Source organism: Aulonocara sp. 'chitande type north' Nkhata Bay, linkage group LG5, assembly GCF_057382095.1.
Source record: "Aulonocara sp. 'chitande type north' Nkhata Bay isolate Kocher_YH1m ecotype deep benthic linkage group LG5, A_spYH_male_GT1.1, whole genome shotgun sequence".
Lineage (NCBI taxonomy): Eukaryota > Metazoa > Chordata > Actinopteri > Cichliformes > Cichlidae > Aulonocara > Aulonocara sp. 'chitande type north' Nkhata Bay.
The window spans coordinates 22,101,571-22,125,281 of record NC_141348.1 but is presented as its reverse complement, the minus strand read 5'-3'; the positions used below and the strand labels follow the sequence as shown (position 1 = coordinate 22,125,281).

The window sequence follows — 23,711 nt, the reverse complement described above, 5'->3', positions numbered from 1 at the left end:
TTCTGGGAAAAAAATGGGATTTGGTATATCATGCATCCAAGAAACTGAATCAGAGATGGATATATAAATAAGCCCATGACCTACAAAGAAGTAGGGCAGACTCAGTAGAGGCCTTTAACGAGGACTTTGTTGCGCCATAAGATCTTATGGTAGTTGCGTGTTGAATGATTCTGCTGAATGCCAAAAGACTCCGGCTGTCAGGAAAAAAAGGCTCTCAGCTTGTTTGAAAACAGGAACCTTGTGTCTGACCATGTACTACAAAAGTTTGTAGTCGCTGACAAATGTCCCTGTTTTTAACGATGATACACGATATGGACAAAAGTGTTGGGCCACATTTCTTAATCTTTGAATTCATGTGATTTCAGTCTCCTCGTCACAGGTGTATAAACAGAAACACAGAGGATCCAGTTCAATTCAGTTTTATTTATATGGCACCAAATCACAATAACAGTTTCCTCAAGGTGCTTTATATTGAAAGTTAATATAATAATAGAGAGAAAACCCTAAAAATCACATGAAAAACTCCCTTTTAACAGGAAGAAACCTCTGGCAGAGCCATGCTCAGAGGGGCCGGGGAGGGAGACAGGACAAAAGACACTCTGTGAGAGCTTAATAATAACTTCATAATAATTAGTGATTAAATGCAAATTGGTGTAGCCATGCAGCCTGCCTTTACAAATATTTTTGAAACAGTGGGTTGCTCTGAAGAGAGTGGTACTGTAATAGGTTTCCGCTGTTGCAACAATGAGTTGTGAAATTCCACCATCAAATGTAAATGATATTAATGCAAAGTGGATGTTTGGTACAGCAAAATGCCGGATCACATAAAGTTCCACATCTGGGTTGCTGAGTGCTGAGGCACACAGTGCTATCAAAGCTCTGTTAACTCAGTTACTGCAGAGCTCCAAACCTCCTCTGGTATTAACATCAGCACAAAAACTGTGCACTGGGAGCTTCATAGCATGGTTTTCCATGGCTGAGCAGGTCCTGTAGGTGTAATGTGTAGGAGGCCCTGTAGTGTACCGTTGTATTCTCATAAAATAACTTTTTAATTGTTTCGAAATTTTAGATAATGGCATGTAGTATCATTAATCATCGCAATCACTAATTATATTTACTAGAATAGCTCCAGAGGTTAATTTTCAGCTACTTTTAGTCCTCCGTTGATACGCTGTGTCACTTATTGTAAAGCTGACTGATCATTACCAAGACCTTTTTACAGTTAGGTTGGCACTCTTCTGATTAGTGGAGAATTGGTTAGTTCTGTGTCTGGAGCATCAGCCTTGTGGGTTCAATGATAGTTTCAAATTGCCCCATTTAAAAATAAAAAACTTTCCTCTGAAGCTCGTTAGAGTGTTCTTGTTCTAAGAAGTGAAGGCTATTCCATGTGGGAAACTGCCAAGGAAAACTTAAAGACTTCAACAGCATGCACGTCTCCCCTCACAGAGCAGCAAAACTGGCTCTAACAAAGAACAGAAAGAGAAGTGGGAGGTCCCAGAGCACAGCTGAGCAAGAGGAGAAGTACATCAGAGTCTAGTCTGAAAAACAGATGCCTCAAAGGTCCTCAACCGGCAGCTTCATTATATGGTACCTACATGCATCAGTCTCAGTGTCGGCAGTATAGCGGGGGACTCCAGAATGCTGTCCTTCTGGGCAGAGTTGACAAGAAAAAGCCATAGATTCCTTTACTCAGTGTCTTTTCCTTATCCATCTTTATCGTTTCCTTGGCCATTCTCAGATTTTCGACTAGCCAAATTTATATCTTCTAAACCTGCATTAGGGCCACAGTGACACTGACTCTATGTAGAAGTGTTTTCGGGCTTATATGATTATTTACTTTCATTTACAGTGTAATTCTAATATGTTTAACGTTTTTGTTCGATAAAAACAAGTCTTTTTTTTCGAAAAACTAAAACATTTGTAAGCAACCCAACATTTTAGTAGTGTTTATAATGCTACTAAACTCCAAGGTGTAAATTATACTGTTTATTAATAAGGGGACAAAATAAGTCAATAACCCAAATCTGAACACACACACACACACACACACACACACACACACACACACACACACACACACACACAACTCTAAGCAAAAACACCACAGCTTGGGCAGTAGCCTTAGTGTATTAATAATGAATACTCTGTGAATCATTGCATGAGTAAAAAAATACAAATGGAATACAAATGGAAGAAGATGTTTAAATCACAGACATGTATAGTCAGCTGAGCCTTCAGATAAACACAAGTTTATACGTACAGTACCGCAGGAGAGATGTTTTTATGCCGTTAAAAAAAGCTATTAAATCGGGGAACATTCCTCTGGTGCATGTTTACAAATATCGAATCGTTCAAAATCCAGGTTTTGTAGATGAGAGCCTACATCTGCATCTGGCAAACCCTACTTTCCCTTTCTATTAGACACAGCAGGAATAAAAAACAAAACACCCTGACAGTCCACCAAAAACTGCATTATCTGGAAAAACATGTTAGTATTTTAAAACAGTTAACTTATCTGTTTTTTTTCTCTACATTCGACCAAAATCAAGGCATTTCACTTGTTCATTTGCACATCTAGTTTTACACTCGCCTTGATAATGAGCTACTGCTGGAGTCATAATGCATACATCCTATACATTATTTATGTCAGACACACCGATACAAATGTAACATAAAAACCTCCCGTTTTGGATGTCAAAGAGTTAATCAGGCGGTTATCAAAGAATAACTGGGCCGGGGCGCTGTACAGTAAATCTCTGAACAGAGTAACCCTTGGATTTTTATACACATAACCAACTGTACAAATCATACAATAACACTCTGGAAAATTAGGCTTTTTTTTTTTTTTTAGAATCATAGTATTTTATCAATGCTTTTCTATACACGTACTCTGTTTATCTCTAAAACAGCCCTCCCTTTTTCATGTCGGCTTACACATCGTTTATGAGCTGAATTAGCAGCTGTGTTAAGCATAAACACACATTCACAGTCCAAATGAAAAACTGTTGCGATCTTTAACGCTAGAAATTCAAGATGCCCCTCAAATCTTAAAATTTATTGCAGCTCTTTACGTCTGGCCTGGAGATACTCTGATAAGCTTCTTTGAGGCCATTTTTAATGGAGTGGAGAATAAAGTTGAACACTGACTGCATTCTGAAACGTGAATCATACAATCTGATATAACTATGGAGGACTATAAGTGCCAAAATAAAAAAAAGTAAGAATACATTTAAATAAATAAATTTAAATTTTATTTATTTTACATTTTTTCCCTTTGCAACCTAATCCCCCTTCTATTTATTTCTGTATATTTCCCTTATTTTATATTTATTTCTACAATTGCCTCAGTTAAAGTGGGATCAGCTTTTTGTCAATTGGTTAATAAATGCCAGTCTGACAACAGAAAAAACTGCCTAGGGAGATCATTGAAGAACTGAAGATGCTATATCAGCCTGTCACATTTTATAAATTAACCTTTGCTTATATTAATTTTAATATAATTTTAATTGTATTTCATCTATATACATTTTGTCATTTATGCGCTGATTTTTATTTTGGCACTTTCAGTCCTCCATACAGGATAAATACATTCCTTTAAACCTGAATGCAGAGGCAGAGGATGTCGTATTCCTTTTACCTTACCGTCACTTGTAAAGCGTAATGAGAAGACTTTGCCTTTTTTTTTTGGTTAAATCGTTCAAGCAGATTGCATGTGGCTGTGTGATTCACAGTTTACACTCCTGATACACACACAGACACCTTTTAGAACCTCATCTGGCTCTACGAGTGCAACATCTGGCAACATGTCCATCAGTCCCGCTGGCCTGTGTGGACGCGCAATGACACTATGAGGGTAAAGTGACAAACTCACACACACAAACATATACTCTAACACACTCTGACGCACAGGCTTTATGCCACACCACATTTCGGTTATGACACTGCTCTTCTGGAGGTGCTGTAACTCAAGCTTGTGCCGCCGCTCTTGTGCGAGATCTTGAGTGTCGTGGCAACCGTCAGGCTTGGTGTCATGGCAACAGGGAAGCTGGATGTGGCTGCCGCTGCGAAACCGACTGTCGCGGCGACGGATGGGGGCGGCTCGTTCGGGCATCCGTGCTGGAGCAAGATGTCGACACACTCTTGGCTGCCAGCGCTGTGAGCCAGAGCCAACGCTGTCTGGCCTTGAGCATCCCGATACCGAACATCGCAGCCATACTGCAGGCGGGAAAAGAGAAGAAAGCAAAGTGGATTAGATTATGTAATAATCCCATCCTCCACACTTCAAGGAAGTTTTAGAATGTGTAGGAAAAAAGTTAAGCCTGAACAGGATTGCCCTAAATGATGTCAGAAAGGTGCGATTAAGAGAGCTTTTGTACCTTTCAGACATTTAGATCACCTTCAGTTGTCTGCTGAGTCATCTATTTAGACCACTTTTGTTCTTTGCTGAGTGAACGACTCAGAGGAGGTAATTTTACCATTTTTGCACAGCTCTACAAAATGGTTTGCTGTGATGAAGAAATTTATAATCATTACCTAACCAAGTACCTCCACTGCAGCAACATCCCTATATATTTTTGAGAATACCTGCTTCGTAGCTGGACCAGTGTAAGATAAAAAAAAGAGAGACAAAGGGAAACAAACCCAAATTAGAAGCTGCGTCATCACCACATCAGCCTGCTGACAGGCAGCGTGCAGGGGGGAAGCGGGCAGCCGCAGAGCTAAGAGCGACCGGGAGGAGCGTGCCAGGCTGAGAGGGGCATTAATGTCCTCCTTAGTGCAGTGGGCCAAAAGTAGCAGCAGCTTGGGGAGATTGTGCTCCATCACTGCCAACAGAAGACGGCCAGATAGAGTGATGTCTGGGCCCTCGCTCGTAGGAGGAGGCAACGGCGCCACAAACAGTTTCTGCTCGTATTTGGCTCTTATCCACGATTCCCGCTCCTCTCTAGACAAGGACAGAGAAACAAGTGAGTCATCAGCATTTACAGCTGACAGATGACAGCACTGGACTTTCCAGTGGACTCAGAGAAAGAGCTGCACAGCTCATGTGTCCATACTGTAAAAAAAGAAAACTTGTGTATATATATATATATATATATATATAAAGATGATTTGTCCTTACCGTGTAGCATCGGGTGCTGGTTTACGGTGGCCCATTGTGCGTGCCTCCCATATACTGTTGACCATGTGGTTGCCGATAGCACTGAGAACCAGCGTCAGCTCTCGTGGCAAATCATCCAGCGCCAGAGAGCGAACCCGTGACAGGTGAGTCCCCAGGTTTCTGTGGATGCCGGAACACTCGATGCATATGAGAGCGCCCAGATTCAGACTGGCCCAGGTCGGATCTTGAAGAGGGAGCGTGCACACAACAAATTAACTTCATTTGAAACTGACAGTCTACCAATTTCATTTGGCTGCGTGCCACTAAAATGCGCCCAATCGGCCATGGTGCACAACAGAAGAGTCTGAGAAATCAGCATAAAAAAAACCTCAGCATTAAATTTAATTTAGATCTGATAAGTCATCAAAATTCTTTATCTGGCCCTCAAACAATACAGAGATCATATGAAAAATGTGGTACGTGTGGGATGTGAAAAATACCACACAAAGGCACATACAGTAAAAATATTTGCATTCACACTCCATTGTCTTATCTCATAGCATGCGGATGAATGACTGTTTTCAAATATGCTAAATACCAATTTAAAAGTTAAAAGTACCCCGCTTTGAACGCTCTAAGGCACGGAAAGCTATTTTCAGACTGTCAGATGGAGGAGGGTCATACCCATTTTCCACGGTGATTGTCCACATTTGTTCTAGAGTCCGAACACAAAGAAGTTCAAGTCCGCAGCAAATTATTTTCTCCTCGCTCTATGCAGCTTCTTACACCAACAACAAAAGAGGTCTCGGCTCTGATTAAAACTTCCAAACGTGAAAGCAAACAGAGCAGTCAAATTAGGGATGAAATAGGCAAGCATGACTTACTGGGAGCGTCACAGTCCACACAGAAGTTGTTGCCCTTTGCATTGCGTATCGCCTGCAGAGCCACTGCATCACTCTGGCTGTTCCTTCGAGCCTGTGAGAGGCAAACAGTAACCAGAATAAATGAACTTGTATGAACTCTCCTGTTTAAATCTATTTCTGCAAAGAAAAAAGTGATGAATGACCGCAGTCATTGTACTGACAGTAACAGAAAGAAAAAAAACAACAACTTAGGGTGGATCTTTAAAAAAAAAAATCACTGTTCTTGTTTTTTCTCAAGGAGCTTTTTATCTGCAGGAAGTCTGTAATATTTACCATTTGTCACTGGCAATAAAATGAATGAATGAAAAACTAGATTGCTGTGTGTCAGAGAGTGAATGTTTTCCTGTCGTTTCTTGCCTTGTTTTTGCTGCTTTCACACAGCTGCAGGCTGGCCAGGATCTGGTTCTCGATGGCTTGGACCCAGGAGTCCCTCTCTTCCACACTTTGTGCTTCAAAATGCCACGTCTGACCAGTGCTCGACACAACGAGGAAGTCAAAGTTATCCTCGTCTGAGACAAGAAAGACAATAACACAGAGCTCAGATTTTTTTTTTTTTTAATGATTTCTGGATGCAGAAATTTGAGCAGTAGGTTATTAACATCACTTCAGGATCACAGTTGTGCATAAGCAAGGTTTAGTTTTATGCTGCTGATCTGCAGGATTTAATTGATTAATTGTCAATATTTTAAATTAGAAGCTTGACTCTTAATGTGATAGCCTGGCATGTGTGGAGGCAGCGCAGCTGATTTATATTACCTGTCTTGCTTACGTTTCTTAAGCTACCAAAGCTTTTGAGTTTCCACATTTTGCGCTTAGCTGCATAAGAGAAGAGAGAAAATATCAGCGAAAAACACAAAGTCTTCGTCATGTGTAGTAAAGCTACAAATATCATTAGAAACATCCCGATCGGTGCCTATGAAAACATATTTGAAGCTTGTAATCATTTACCATCTGCTTGGCCGGCGGTGGCATCTCCTTTCTGATTCATGCTCTTCTTTCTGCGATGCTTTTTTCTGTCCGTGACAGGGGAGGCAGAACCTACGTCTTTGGTAGAGGAAGAGCTCGAGATGCCCTCAACTGCAGAGTCTTGTAACGAGCAGACAGGATAACAAACGTAAAATTACTACAACCCTGTTTCCGAAAAAGCAGGACACTGTATGACTTATACACAGAATGCAATCATTCACAAATTGGTGGAAATAGTAAAAAAAAAAAAAAAATCAAATGCTGAAACTGAGAGATTTTAAGGTTTTTCTATGTTGTTTTTTTTAATAGGTGCTCGTTTTAAATTTGATATCAGCAACACCTTTTTAAAAGGTTGGTGCAGGGACATGTTTACCACTGTGTTGCATCAACTCTGGGCTTATGAGAACTAAGTGAAACAAATGTTGTTGTTGTTTTAAAAGAGAAATATTTTCCCATCCTAGCTCAAAATACTATTTCAGCTGCTCAATATTTCAGGGCCTCATTTGTCATGTTTTTCTTTTCATATTGTTAAATTCGCTTTCAATACTGCAGGCGGCACCTGAGCTCTTTTGCTGTGGAGCCACACAGCTGCAGATGGTGAGGAATGTTTTGTCATGCTGAAAAAAAAAGCAAGACATTTCCCGAAAATGACATCATCTGCATGGGAACAAACCCTTTGTACGTCTTTCAGGCCAAATGCACAAATATCGTGCCACGCCTTTATGGATGCTGGCTTCTGGACTGTATGCTGATACCAAGCTGGATGGTCCCTCTTCTCTGTAGCTGGGAGGATGCAGTAACCATGCCACCCAAAAATAATTTCAAATTGTGACTGGATGGTCCACAGAATAGTTTCCTACTTTTTCTCAGTCTAGCCTAAATGAGCTTGTGGCCTGAAAAGGTGACAGCCTTCCTAATTTTTTTAAAGAATGTTTTTCTTTCTCTGCAAAGTAAAGATTTTTCTTGCATTTGTGGAGGCGACGTTAATGACAGTGTGCTGTGAAGTGTTGCTGAACCCATGCAGTGAGGGCTCAAAGATCACAGCCACGCTGTCTTCGTAGTTTTGAAACATTTTTAATAACATTTTGTTTTTGTTACATTTCAGAAATTTCACTGTCTTACATGTTTTTAGTCCCATACTCACCAATGCTTTGAGCGTGGTTAGATAGTGTGGAAGGACATCGCTGCACACCTCTGTTACCCCTCAGGAACAGGGCACCACCCAGCCCCTCCATCTCCTCAACTTGCAGGAGACTGCTTGCACTCATTGGGACTACAGGAAGAGTAGCAACCATATAAACAACCACATACTTAATAATAAAGCAATTTAGTCAAACACTAAATGTGAAAACAAACAGTGACGCTTTCTGACACTTGCATGCATTACTGATTTAGTTTCCCCACACACTCTTAAAGCACTTGCAAAATTCCTTATGATGCTGTTTTGTAGTCTTGCAGAGGTTTCACAGCCTGCTGCAATTTCCCCCCGTTTGCACAAATGCTTGACCCCTCCATTTACAACCGTCTTAAAATACCAAGAACAATACGTACAAAGCAGTTCTGCAGCCTTCTTTTCTACATATCTACATTTTTTTTTTATCACTGTCTCTAATAGAAAAAGGTCATCAGGTAAAATATTTCATCTTATCAGCTCCACAGAGAAAAGTACCAGCATGGAGATTTAAAATCTTGAGCTTCTTAGATTAGCCAGACCAAAATCTGTTCAATATCACAGTAACTTTAGATGACATAATTAATTTACACGAGGTTTATTTAAATATACGGTATATAAGGTTTAGCTATTGTGAGACGTCTAAAGATTTTTCCCTCTTTTGTGTACCATAGAGAACATCTTTACCCTCAGCTCCTTGAACGTCTTTGACCCGTCCGTTAAGCCCAGCTGGGGGGGCGCAGGCAGGGATGGCGCGAGGCGGCCGCTTTCCCGGCACCTTCACTGTCACTCGCAGCAGGTCCATCTCTTTCCCGGGGGCATTCAGCATGTAGTCCTGCCAAACCAGACATCAGCCATTACCATCAAACATCAGTCGTGCTTTTAGCAGCATAATGCTCTGGAGCGCTCTGTTAACACGCCGACTCACATTGACACTGGAGTGATAGGACAGTATGCCATCATTGGACAATGTCACATACTTCTTCTTCCACTCTTTGTTGAGCGAGTTCCCACTGCGCTTCAGCAAGATGCCCTTACAGAGGCGACAACACAGAAGACTGTCAATTTATTGCTAATGTCTCAAGTGTTCATTTCACATATTACGGCAGCATAATGAAAGCTGGCTGCCAAAAACACCCACTAACTATTCATCAGGGCAGAATGGGAGCTCACAGCACTTCATCACGCCACACGATGAAATTGGCTTCACACGTCCGAAGTGACTGCTGGTGAGATGTCCTCTGCTGAGGGTCATCTGATACATCATATTTGTTTCTGTATCAAGTGCAAATCGGTGCCCTACCTGTTTGATGGGAATGGAGCGCCCGCTGCCCAGATCGCCCTTAAAGTCTGCGCTCCTTCTGTTTGAGTCGCTGCCTCTCCGGCCCTAAAGGAAGGGAAGGATGGACAATAACTGCATCAGGCAGGAATGGGCAGCTTACTGCTGATTTTAATTTATATTTCCCAGAGCTTCTGCTGGAAAGTTTCTGCTGGCTGTAAAAGCTGGCTTATAAGTGTGTATTTATAGCAACTGGTTCAGAATAATTGTCTGTAGCTTTACATGAAGCTGCATTAATCTGTATTTTTATGCAAGTGTCTAATCAAATGCTTACAGCTCTGGTCACTTATAGCAATAAACGCAGAGAGAATTACCACCCTAATTCTGTAGTTTTCCTCATCTGTATGGCGTCTGTAAGACCACTGTTTAGCTTTTCTGACCCACAGCTTTACTCTTCTGGTTCACTATAATCAACTTCAGCCCCAGACACAGGAGGCTGCTGTTCTGATAATCCTCTGAATAAACTGCCTGCCCAGTGTAAAAAAACACTGACAAAATGAGTGAAGGATTTCTATATATGTGGTGCATTTAGCAGCTTAAAAGCCAGTATGATCCATGTGATTAAACATAAGCATTAATTATTAGATTCAAATGTTGAGTCAGCCAGATGAGTAGGTCTCCAAGGTGATGCAAATATTTGTTAATGCAGGTTTTTAATGACATTTCAGATTGTTTTTCCCATAAGGCTGAATTTTCACAGCATTCAACAAAACCCCAAGTGAATATAATATTATAATTACATTATAGACATAATAGACATTACAAATATGCAATGTTTGTAATGGATATTACAGTACATGTGTCAGAGTCTGGTGGAGGCAGACTGTATATATTGTGAAGAGTGGACCCAAAATGCAGACTCCAAGGAACAGGGAACAAAACTTGAATGTTAACAAAAAGCAAGTCATTTAATATGGCTGGTAAAAAAGGTACAAACAAAGGGCAAGGCAAACTAAAGTAAAACTAACATTAACCTAAACTGGGAGAACTAAACAAACAACAAGAAAAACCTAGACATGAAACTTGGAAGCATGGCATGGCATGGCATGGCATGGCATGGCATGGGATGGGATGGGATGGGATGGGATGGGATGGGATGGGATGGGATGGGATGGGATGGGATGGGATGGGATGGGAAGCATGGCGTGGACAACAGACGACCTGACAATGAGACACTGAAAACAGAGGACTTAAATACACAGGAGGTGATTAGGGGAAGTGTGAACACATGGAGGAACAGCTGACTGACATGAGCCTAATGACAGGACAGGGGAAGTGAAACATATATTGAAACATACAATGAACAAAGAACACACGACTCCTTCAAAATAAAACAGGAAACATGAGACAGACATGATAATACAAACTTGATAACATAAGACACGCAGCATGAAACACAAAGGGTGAGGGAAACTTAAATACAGGGGAAGAAAACACAAGGAGTCTAATAACCAAATGAACTTCGCTAATCTAATGAACTTAAACATAAACAACATCCAAATAAACTAAAACTTAAAACGCTGGGTCAACAGACCCAGGAACATGACAACATGTCTCTGCCAGTGTATTGTCTTTGACTGTTAGCCCCACCTATCTCTATATTACTCTGCTCTATATTATTGCAATGATGTGGAAAAGTGTTCAGCCATCCCTCATGTCTCTATATTTCAAAATAAAGGGTGGAAAATGAGAAAAAGATGCAGTGATATACAAACATAAATGGAAATATGGTATGGCATGATATGTATTCTTTAGCACAGTTTAAACTCTCTTAGGCAAGTTTTCTTCTAATTTCTATAAGGAATAGTTCTCCAGGCTTCTTGACGGACATTAAAAGCTCCCCGTTGGATGTTGGCTGCCTTTTGTTTTGTTGTCTGTCAGTTTGAGCTCACACTACTTTAATAATGTTCAGGTCCGGGCTCTGAATGATGGGGATCCATTGTGTGTTTGGGATCATTACTTTTTTGAAACAGCTTGTTAGTAACAAAGTGGCTAAAGATAAGTTTAAAATATGTACTAAGAAAGTGTCAAAAAACAAACAAAAAACACATTTCTCTGAAAATCCCTTGAGAAAAACTTCAGAAACCCTGGAGAACTATTACTCAAAGCAACTGCTACAAATCCTGGCTACTTGGAAGCAAAATATAAGGAAATGAGGAATGGCTCAAGACTTTTGCCCAGTACTTATCTAAAGCATGCAACAAACTTTCAGCATCATCAAAATTATATTTTGAACCACTAAGCTTTTCCAATGTGACCGAGCCGATGTCAAGTAATAATTTGCTGCATAGTTACCTGAATTTCTTAATTCCACAAACAGAAAAACAAAGAAGTCAGTGCTTCAGCTTTGATGAGGAAAACAATTTTACTGGAATTATTTTGCATCACTGGACGCAGCTTGTGCCTACAGTTAGCTGATAATTTAGCATGCTGTAGTTAATGTAGGATCACTTCAGCTTAATTAGCTGTCTGTATTATATAACTTAAGACCACAAGTATGTTCCTGCATTGGGTTTGGTTTGTCCTGCCAAGTGTTTACAGCTCATTTTCTAAACATGGAAACCTACCGAAGGGTTGGCTTGGAGTAAGAAAAAAAGTGGAGGAAAGAAGATTGACAGTAAAAATGCAAAAGGGTCTCTAAGCATGATTGGAGCTTGCACTGAGTAAAGTTTACCGCAAATCTCGTGGTGCGTCTTCGGACGCTACGGACCAAGACAGGTGTAGTACCGTCCTGCTTCTCCCCTCTCAGTGTTCTGCCAATCTCTTTGTGACTGATCACAGGAGTGGAGGGAAGTGAGGACGAGTAGTCGCTGCTCTGCCCACCGTTACTCGCCTAAAGAGAGGGAGAGAGAGGGAAAAAAACAGGAACAGGAGGAGGACGGAGGAGATGAAGTGATAATTGAGCAGAAGGAGCAAATAGCTAAACCTGATACAACAGCATGCACACTTTAAAAATAGCCTGACAGCAAAATGAAATACAGAAAATAGAGTAACAAAAGCTGCTTCTTATGGACAACAGGTAAGGTGCTGGTTTTACCTGTCCTGGAAAGACACCGGAGACTGGGGTGGAGCCTCCAGAGTGGCTGGGAGAATTGGGAAGAGATTTACAAGAAGCCAGTAGGGCAGCTTGTTTCTTAGCTGCCATGATCTTCTGAGCAGCTGTGGCAAAAAACAAACAAACCCAGAAGTTAAATTAAAAAATGAAACATTAGTCCCCAATAAAATTCATATTTGTCCATCCTCTACAGCACCACACACCATATGGTTCTGGATATGACGGACGTACATACCATCCGTGAAGACTCTGTTCACATTGAGGCCGTACGTCGCACAGGTTTCATAGTAAGTGCAGCGCCGCACGTCTGAGCAGAGCTGTCTGGCCCTGGCATCATCTATCACTCTGGGGTTGGTGCTGCTGATCTTATCTGGAATAAGCAAAAATCACCCAACTACAACGAGAGTTCATTATAAAGGAAGCACAGATGCTGAGCGTGAGCATCTTACCCTGAGTGCCGACGACTATGAAAGCGATCTCAGTTACGGGCCGATGGATTGCAAGCTGGTGATAGATTTTGTAAACTTCCTGGAAGCTGGCCTCATTTTCCAAACTGAAGACCAAGATTACTGCGTCCACCCAACTTGCAAACTAACAAAAGGGAAAAATAATAGCAGTCAAAAAGTACAAGAGGGAAGAAATACTTACTCTTATTAAAAATAAGCCCTCAAACAAGTTCAGCTCGATTCTCCACCCACCTGAGGATCCGGGAGTTCTGTCTCTTCTCTGATTATCAGCAGATGGCTCTGACCATCAACTAGCACATCCTTAATATACTGGCGTCCTGGCAAATATTGGAACAAACAAATGTTTTTAAAGCTTTTACATAATAACTCATTTGATATTTACAGCACTAAAATTGTGATTAAAGTGATTAAAAGAATGATCCTGGATCATCTAAATCAGAAACAGCCAGCATCCATCTGCTGGAGGAGACTCAGGTGTCGCTTGTCGGAGATCTGACTTTAATAGTGTTCAGCCTTTACCTTACATTTTAGAGTTGAGATGACTGTTGTTGTCAACTATATAAGTTAAACCAAATCAATCTGAACTGAATTCACAAAGCTCTGCTCTTAATGGGTGGAGATGTTAAACCAACCTTCTGAGTTCTCCAGTGGGAGGTAACTTCCAGTTAAATGTCTGTGGACCAGAGCAGACTTCCCACTGCACAGACCACCCAAAACACCCTGAAGAGCAGAGACAGAGAGAGAAATGATAAATTCAATATTAAATCCACAAACTGATTTGTAAAAACTATAGTCTCCTGCTTACCAGATGTAGCTCTTGCACAGTTTGGCTCATCGTCCATTCTTGACTGCTGGTGCATACAACTGAGGGCAAACGTTCGGAGCAAAAACAGAGGAAGACGGGATTCATCGGTGAAAAGTTGAGTTGAAACACAGGAACAAAAACAAACAAATATATATAACGTGATATAGGACATAAAGCACTTGGGTATTCCTCTGCTTTGAGTCTATGTGCTATTTTGGGTGGTATTGCTCCTCACATTCATTTTTGAGGGGTTTGTGTGAGACGCAGGCAGCCCAGTGACTAATAAAAACTAGCCTAAAAACAGGCCCAATATTCTAAGTTGATAGTTTTTATAGGGGTGTATGTGCTGATCTGGAGTCAGTTCGGTAGGATTTAGTATAAATACATTATTCATCCACCCCTGACCTTTATCTTACCCAAGTCAGGGTTGCATGGGGGCTGGAGCCTATCCTAGCTGTCATCGGGCAAGAGGCAGGGTACACCGTGGACAGGCTGGCAGTATGTCACACGGTTATCATGGAGAGATCATGGAGGCAACCAGTACCGCTCATATTCACGCCCATGGCTAATTTAGAGTCGTTGGTAAACCTAACATTCTGGATCGCGAGAGGAAGCCGGAGTCTTCGGAGAAAACATTTAGACTCCACGCAGAGGGAGCACTCGGCTGGCCGATGGATTCAAAGCCAAGACCTTCTTGTTGTGAGGTGATGCTAACCACTGCATTACTGTACTGCCCCCTAAATAAATAATTTGACTTAAAATATAGATTTATATTTAAACATATTCTTGCTATTTTTATGCAAAATAGCTCTACTCAACCCTTTAACACAACAATTCAACCCTTGGTAACATTTTACAGCAGACTTAGCAACCATGAAGTTGCTTTTGATGATGAGTGAAAACCACAGTTAGTTAGCCTCATTTGAAATAAAAATAAAAAAAATAAAATATGACTTTAAGTGTCTCCAGCATTGTTACGGTCTAAAACAGTCACTGGATTCAGTTCAGAGTCAGGATAAAGCAGAAAACTATAATAATAAACCTTGAGTTTCTAAAACACACACAATGTCCCAAAAACACTTAGCAGTAGTATGATTGCTGGCCAGGTTTGGCCTAACTATCTGTGGATCCAACACAGTGAGCAGCATTAATGTTCAAGCGCCCCCATCCACCCTCTGAGCTCAAAGAGGCTGTCACTCCCCCAACTGTGAGCACCCAGAAAATTAAATCAAGTGTACAAATGGGCAAGTCTATACGAGTTAGCCAGCATGGCAGGTATCTTTACTTTACCCTAACATTGTTAAACCACCTTCTTTTCTCCCTCTTACTGTGGTTAACTGGCAAAACCAACCTTAACGAGCCATTAATTCTTTTATTCACCCTCGAAGACTAAAAGAAGAAAAAGAAAAGAGATATGAGCCAGCTGGAGTGAGATCATTCATTTTATTCCCTGTGCAGTTCCCCTCATTTCATGAATTTTATAGAAGTCAGTGTCAACTGAAACAAGACCGAGTATGCCACTCGGTGCTCTGTGGTATCGAGAAGATGAAACCTGATTCAAAAGGCTTGTGATGGAAGATCGTTTGCATAAGAAAGTCAAATAACCTAAAGTGGGTTAAGATTTGAGTCAAATATAAGTCACAGTGTTTCAGAATTATTTGTAGAAACACATATGCTCATGCAGCATTCTGCGAAATAATGTTTTGTTGAGTAATCCTCTAACACTGGACTCAAGGAACACACAGATTTACTGCACTGGAGATTTTCCTTGTATGAAAACAATCTTGAGGGCTGACTCTGGGTGTACACAGTTTGTTGAAATCAGTTTAGAGGAGGAGAGGAGACAGAAAGTAAATGTCTCTTTATGATAGCTAACTCATAATCAGCATCATTTTAAACTTGCGGCAGACGTCGGACTCTAGAGATGAGCGCACTAAATCCTCCGTCTGTTAACGTTGTTATTGTACAGAAAATGTGTTCACTTAGTTACTAGGCATCTATTTTTGTTCAAAATGTTGATGAGCCACTGTGAATTATAATCTCAATTCCCTGTTCTTAGCTGACAGGATTGGCACCAGGTGTGTTCTTCTGCTGCTGTAGCCCATCTGCTTCAAGATTTGAGATGCTCTTCTGCATACCTCGGTTATGACAGTGGCTATTTGAGTCACTATTTACCTCCCATCCTATATTTCATTCCTGAAGGAACTGTCTGTGAAAAACTTTCATACACAACACACCTTCTTTCATTGCATTTTTAACAATATATTTGCTACATTAACCACACTTTGTGGAATGACTAGACCCTGCAAAAACAGCTGTTTGTGTTGCTTTCCTGTCACTGCCTCTTAGCGATATGAACATCACCAGAACATTATGAACATTAATTCTCAGTCAACTATGATGACTGAGAATTATTAAAAACTGTCACGGTGATAAATGATGGCGAGAGTATGGCCAAATGTACCTAGTACATTGGTTAACTGTCATCATAATACCAAATCCTGTACTGTGTAATTCTATCACTCAGTGTAACCTACAGTCACAGGCTGAAATAATATTTTGTAGAGTGGACAAATTACACGATAAAAACTCTTTACCAGCAGCACAGACAGCAGTATTAGTGTGGGAGGTAGAGTACCAAGGCAACTGTTAAAATGTATTCTTATTCTTATTTTTGTTCCTCTGTAGCTCAGCCTTTAATTTAATTCTGAGGTCATGGATATATTTCTTTTCCAGACTCTACAGAAGTATAAATCACAAGTCACTTAATCTGAGCTGCAACATTTGTCTTGAAAGAAATGCAAGATTCAGCAGGAATATTATATAATAACCTCAACTAGTTTCAGGCTTTATACCAGTGAGATCTATCTATCTATCCATCTATATATATATATATATATATATATATATATATATATATATATATACACATATATACATATATACATATATATATATCCCCATGGGCTGAGGAATTGGCAGCCAAAAGAATTCTTTAAAACAAAGAGATTTTTAAAAACTTTAATTGATTTACAATTTTATTATTATCTGCAGCTTTTCTTTTACCCTTTAAATGCCTTTATGCGCTGCATTATAAATAAAGCATATCTTTGTAGCGAACAGGCTCTGGATCTGGTTTTATGGCTGAATTTTCCTTTGTTTTATCTTTGACAGAAAGATGTCGGTGAATGGACATTGAAAAAGAGAGAAAAAGAGGGGCAGACAGACAGACAGAGCCACAGAGGACACATGTGCAAATATGAAGCTGAAGGAACAACACAAATCCCCATCAGCGGGGGCAAAAACAATGCGATAGTGCTTACAGATGTACAGTGATGAGGAAACTGTCTCACCAGAGACAATGACACAGACATTTCTTGCACACGCACACACGCGCGCGCACTCTCTGAAGCTGGCAGGTCACGCTGAGCTGGGTGGAGCGAGCTGCAGCGTCGTCCTGGTTCCACGGGGACACAGATACTAACTTTAAACCGACTCCACTCTCCCTCGTCCCCATCTTTGGGCAATCCCCCCCACCTGCACCCACACTCCCCTCCATCAAGAGCGTCACACCACAGACCAAATAGCACCTCTCGCGGCTTGCTGTTGCCATGGCAACTCCATTTTCCAGAAGCCTCCATCCAAGCCTGGGTCTCTATACGATAAACGGTCTCTCATGGATACAGCGACGTGTGTGAGAGGCATGGAGACGTGATGTCCACCTGAAAACACGAAACTGCGCGCATCTCACATTCTGCCGGTGTTGGCCAATATTTTCTGCATCAAAATCACCGAGTTTGTCCGCCAGCAGAACGCTGACATTTTAAGCTGCAATTACAGACTCATCATGACACAACATAACGCTGACAAATGAATGGACTGCATTTGAAGGCTGATTAACTCCACGCACAGAGCAGGAAGTGGCGGGGACCCGCTCCCCTCGCTCCACCGATGAACACAGCTCTGTGTATCCCAAACCTTAATTATTCATGTCCCACTTACTCCCGACAAATTATTCAGGGCTTACTCCAAATCCTACACACCCTGTCAAAGATTTTTTTTAAAGAAAGAAAAAAAATGAAAAATTGATAGAGTTGCATCATGAACACTGAACACATTTCTGTTTGTTTGATATCCCAAACATAGAGTCAAAGCACTCAAGACACATGACAGCATTTTCACATGAAAAAACCCCATCTTTGCTATTTACTGCTGTGATGGCCTCAGCTTTACCAAAGAGGAACAGCTTGTACACATTTGAAACACTCTTACTTTAAAAATCTCTTTGAATCTCTTCCCCTTCTCTAAGAAAGTTTGCTGTAATTTCCCCCCTCTTGCCATAGGTTTATAAATTCACAGTGACCTGATATTCTAATCACCTCTCCATCAGATATCCTGCAGGCCTACATCAGATCCAGCTTCTATTTTTAACTAAGATATTAACTTGACATTTACTTTTTACACTGCAAATCTAATGATTACCAACAAGCTTGTTTTCATCATCTATTACCATCTTAAATAGATGATTGGTCAATAAAACAAGGTGATATATTTAAATTGCTTCTAAGGTCCAAAACCGCTAAACACAAAGAGAACAGCGAATAAAAATGTGAAATGGTTGCAATAACTATCAAAATTGTTCATTTTTACCAGTTTTTGGACAGCAAGTTTTCTATTAGCAGCACAAATTCAAATCAAATCAAATCAAATCACTTTTATTGTCACATCACATGTGCAGGCACACTGGCACAGCACATGCGAGTGAAATTCTTGTGTGCGAGCCCCACAAGCAACAGAGATGTGCAAACACAACAACACAAACGAGCAAAATACAAGAATGGCCAACCTGAAACTAATAAATATATGTACAATATATAATAGTGTATGCATTTCTGGATGTGTATACTAAATATTTTCCTACGTGTGTGTGTGTGTGTGTGTGTGTGTGTGTGTGTGTATACACATTTTTACAAATTAAATAGTAAAAAAAAAAATAATAATAATAATAATAATAAAATATATAAAATATACAGAGTTGAATATGTGCAAAACAAGTGGCATTTATATACAGTGTGGAGTGCATAATGTTGCATAATGTTCATTACTGTAGCTGTGTTTTTCCCACTTGTGCCGTGAAAGAGTAATTGAATATTGAAAGGACATATACCACTTAACCTTAAAAACAAATACTCTTCATCCATAGAAAAACACTCAGGTATTTATTTTCTATGTCCAGATACAAAACCATCATTATTTGCTTTTCGTTGTAATTCTTATAAATTCTCAAAGGTATGCTATTTCCTCAGATGTTATTATGATTGCTTCTTCTTCTTCTTCTTCTTCTTCTTCTTCTTCTTCTTCTTCTAGCTACTCCCTTTAGAGGTCGCCACAGCGAATAATCTGCTTCATCTCCGTACCCCTAGCATCCTCCTCTGTCACACCAACCCTATGCATGTCCTCCCTTCACTGCATCCACGAATCTTCTCTGTGATCTTATTCTTTTCCTCATGCTCCTAGCAGCTCCGTATTCAACATCCTTTGTGCAGTGCACTATCCACTATCCCTCCTCTGCACATGTCAAAACCATCTCAGCCTTCCTCTCTAACTTTGTCTCCAAACTGCTCAACCTGAGCTGCCCCTCTGATGCACTCATTTCTAATCTTATCTCCCATGATCACCTCATATGTTTATGACTACATATTTATTATTATTCCACCCTAAAACTAATCTCAAATACACCAAGAGCCCACGAATAAGTGGAATTGTTTCATCTGATCTCACTAAATAGGAAAAGTTACCTATTAGCTTTAAGTAACTGGAACATTTCTAGCCCTTCGGGTGTTACCTACCATGCAATACAACAATAGTGACAAAGCTCACTTGTAAAGGTACCACATGTTCATGTTAGCTTTTTTTATTTTTTATTTTATTTACACAAGTCTTCTATTTCCCCAGAGAAACATGCAAAGGAAACAATTACAGAAGATGTTTCACACAAATCGTTAAGCCAAACTAAAGTAATGATAATGCATTTTTTTCCTCTATACTTGTGTCTGCGTGGAACTTTCACCAAGTGCTTCACATAAATTAAACGTGTGAATAAATAAGCGAGCGCATTCGAGCATAACTAAGAGGGGGCGGTTTTGTTTTTTTGAGGGGTTTAGCTCCACACAAACTCCAGAGAAGGCAATATACATGGGTAATAAATACGGGACCCTACTTAATTACACAGAATAAACTAATCATCTTAATTGGCTAATTTTTTTCCTCCCAAGGGACTGCTGTTGGGTGAAACAAAATATATCTGAAATGATTTTTTTGTTGTTGCCACTTTTACACCAGAGATCTCATTCATATTGTTCGCCATGTACAACAAACTCTGATTCTTAAGCACGTGTTAATTTAGGTCTGGGTCTGTCAAAAGAGTCCAGAAGAGTGAGACTGTCAAATAAAGGGGTGCTGGTGTGCTACTGTTTACAGCATAGGTGTCAAACTCTGGCCCGCGGGCCAGATTTGGCCTGCAGACTAATTACATTTGGCCCACGAAGCCAAACCAAATTACTATTAGAGCTGGCCTACTGGTATTATACAGCTAATATATATATTGTTTAGTATTAAGCTTTGCTTGTTCCATATTCAGTTTTTCAGCAAACGTGTTTGAGTCCATAAGAAAAGATTCATTCTTATATCTGGAGGAATAAATATATTTCAATAAATATTAACGTTAGCCCGCGACTTTGTTCCAGTTTTGAATTTTGGCCCATTGTGTATTTGAGTTTGACACCCCTGGTTTACAGCCTTCATTTGCATTTGTATGAAGAGATAGTAGATTCATGAGGTTGCCTTACCTTCCTCCTCACTCGAACCTCTCTCCACAGGTGGATACAGCGGAGGTGGAGTGTTGACGCCGGCTGGCACGCCTGCACTTTTGGTAAAAATCCCACTAATGAACTTGAGCATCTTACGATCACGAGGGGGAGGAGGAGGAGCACGGTGGATTGTTCCTCCCTGTCCCTCCTTTCCCTTCTTCAGGTCCTCGGAGAGGCAATGTAGGTCGCTGTTGTCCAGGGTACGACTTGTGGGCTTTCTCTGAGCCCTGGACATGTCGGTAGCGGATAAGGAAACGGAAACTGTCTTAAATCTCTCCCCCTGAGGGCTGTCCCGGGTCATTATGCCTGAATATCCTCCACTGACGGGAGCTCCGGGACGGATGAGCGCCCCCCTGCCATCGCTGTCGGCCCAGGACGCCCTATAAGGCCCCATGGTTGTAGCTGCTGTTAAGGGGGACTGGTCCCCAAAGCGGTTATCCCTTCTGTCCAAAGTCTTTGCAGAGTGATACAAGGTTGTTGTGTTGGTCTCTCTGAACTCCCTCCATGCAGAGTTACCTCCTGCGTGGGATCTCATCAAGACTTCAGGACGTGGGCTGACCTGTGATGGGACAGAAAAGGGGAGGCTGCAACGTGAACGACCGCTCAAGTCCGCTCCATTTTCACCCTTTAAGAAGAGCATGGGGGGCTCCCGGTAGAGCTCAGTCTTAGGGCGCAAGGCATCTGAGCGAGGTCCCTCTCTGCGCGCAGTTCCCTCTGTGGTAGTTCCTCCATATACTTTAACCATTTGCTTGACAGGTGGGTGTTCAAAAGAAGCGTCTTTGCTCTTACCAACCGATACAGTGTCTTTTTGGTGTCCATCCCTCCTCTCAGGCTTCCCTCTGTTCTCACTAGGGCTGCCATACTTGACCCGCACCTGTTCCACTTCCTCTTTTACTTCTGTGTTTTCTTTTTCTGCCACTTCCAAACACACAGGTTCTTCCTCCCTGTCAGGAGTAATGTTCAGCTCCTCCTTCTCCTCCTCTTCCTCCTTCTTAGGGCTCCCTTCCCCCTCTGGAAGAGCCTCCGTCTGGCTTCCTGCTACATCCTCTGGCAAAGCCTCAACCTTCACCAGAGTGAGGGATATGAGGTAGGTGGTGCGTCTCTGTGGGTTGGCCGCTTTGCTCATTGGGACAGCAGACCTCAGTGCAATGACACCTGCTCTCTGACCTCAAAAGACCTGCACACCTCGGTCATGGCAACCAGGATGAGACTGAAGACCAGAAGAAAAAACAAAATCAAATACAGATCTGATCAAATGATGTGTGGCAGATTTTGGCTGATGTCGGGCTAATGCACTTGACAGTAGTCCAAGTTTGCTCTTAAAACCTTAATAAAAACAGGAAGTCAGTAATAAAAAATAGAGGAACACTTGAATTGCAAATTTATGGAATATATTCAGAAGGCTGACCCACTGGTGAAACAAGTCTAGACTGTTTTTTTTTTTAAAATGCCTCCATTAATCCTCTTCAATGCACACCACTACTACTGGTCTCTACCACTGATTCATTCATAATCCTTCTCCCTCTCTGCCTTGCTTTCCTTCTTAAATTCATTTATTCAGAGCAAATCTGACACAGAGACACATGGATGGATCTAAATAAGGTATATCTTTCCACAGAGTAGGTGTCCCTGCCTCAGATTTCAGCCTGGAATTATGCAACAGTCTATACATTCATGACTGATCCATTTCTTGAATAGGGCTAATATTAATACTAGCTGTATAATGCCACCCTACTACAATATTTGTCTCGGCTTTTGCTCATATCATACCTTCTTTTTTTTCTCTCCCCACTGAAGAGTATCCATTCACGGCTTCGTGCACATTTGATCTGACGAAGAAATCATCCTGCCGCCGGATTACCATTCATATCAAATGGCACATCAAACAAGGCTGACAGAAAAGAGCTCCAACTGAAGATGAAAACAGGTGAAAGGGGAACAACAAAATGGAAATCATTCACTTGTCACGAAGCGTCTGGCAGCTGGAGCCTCCGATCGACAATGTCATGCATAAAATTATGTATGCACAGTGCGAGGGTCACTGAGAGATGCTGAAAAAACATCTGTTGTTATGTCTCGAGAAAAGCTAAAAAAAAAAAAAAAAGAAAAAAGAAAAAAAGAAAGAGGGATAAAGTAGCCCGATTTCCACAACCCAAGCAATGCTTTCTTCTGCATGTATGCCTCCTCTGGAGAGCAGCTCCTCTCGGTCACTGCATCCTCTCCTCCGAGTGCCTCATCCAATTAGCAAGTCAATAAAATGTGTCTGTGAGGCAGAGGAAGCCCACCAGCTCACCACAGCCCCTCCTCCTTTTTTTCCTCCTTCTTTCCTCCTCTTCTCACTGCCACAGAGCCATGGAGCCCCCCTGCTTACGCGCCGTTAGCCTGCCGCACAACCACATCCACGCTGGATACGGCTCGGGCAATCAGGCTGGGGAATGAGCAGCTTGCTGTGAGGCGGTGGTGGTCCTTGCCCACCTTCATCACATTTTCTTTTTATCTGTGCCGACACACACACACACACACACACACACACACACACACACACACACACACACACACACACACACACACACACACAAAGAGAGACAGGAAGGAGGGAAAAAAAAGCCTCAGCTCTACTCCTGCCAATGCATCTGCTCTGTCTCTAGCTCTTTCTCTCCGCTCTCCTTGTGAGCAGCTCCTGCTTTCTCTCTCTGCCTCACTGCATGTCCTCTTTGAGTGAGAAAGTAAGGATGTACAGGATGGATCGTTTCTAAAGGGGAAAAAAATTAGAAAGATATAGAAAATGTTAAACAGAAGATAGGTTTTTGAGGGAGGGAAGCTATCTACAGTAACAGCAGGAGAAATGGAGGGAAAACTCCAAATATTGATGATAAGTTAGGTGGAAGACATCAGAGAAGATACAAGATGCAGAAGGACAAAAACATACTTTAGAAGTAACGCAATGCACAACCTTCAGGTAGAAGGTCCTATTTTGTCTTGTCTCTTAATCATGAACCTGTCAGCATCAACAACATG

At 41.3% G+C, this 23,711-nt stretch overlaps 1 protein-coding gene across 1 annotated transcript; it reads right to left on the bottom strand.

The window, feature by feature from the left end:
- Positions 1 to 404: 404 nt before the first annotated feature.
- Positions 405 to 23,476, bottom strand: LOC147330516 (arf-GAP with GTPase, ANK repeat and PH domain-containing protein 1-like). The gene is made up of 20 exons (XM_086292118.1): positions 22,464 to 23,476; positions 20,673 to 21,903; positions 13,825 to 13,883; positions 13,652 to 13,739; positions 13,251 to 13,336; positions 13,002 to 13,143; positions 12,788 to 12,922; positions 12,535 to 12,656; positions 12,172 to 12,330; positions 9,462 to 9,545; positions 9,087 to 9,191; positions 8,846 to 8,993; positions 8,132 to 8,260; positions 6,970 to 7,107; positions 6,778 to 6,837; positions 6,379 to 6,530; positions 5,983 to 6,073; positions 5,120 to 5,342; positions 4,642 to 4,942; positions 405 to 4,215 (listed from the first exon to the last, which is right to left on the bottom strand). The coding sequence occupies exons 2-20, from the start codon at positions 21,817 to 21,819 to the stop codon at positions 3,934 to 3,936; spliced, it is 3,651 nt and encodes a 1,216-aa protein (XP_086148244.1). The 5' UTR covers positions 21,820 to 21,903; positions 22,464 to 23,476; the 3' UTR covers positions 405 to 3,933.
- Between the last annotated feature and the right edge of the window lie 235 nt (positions 23,477 to 23,711).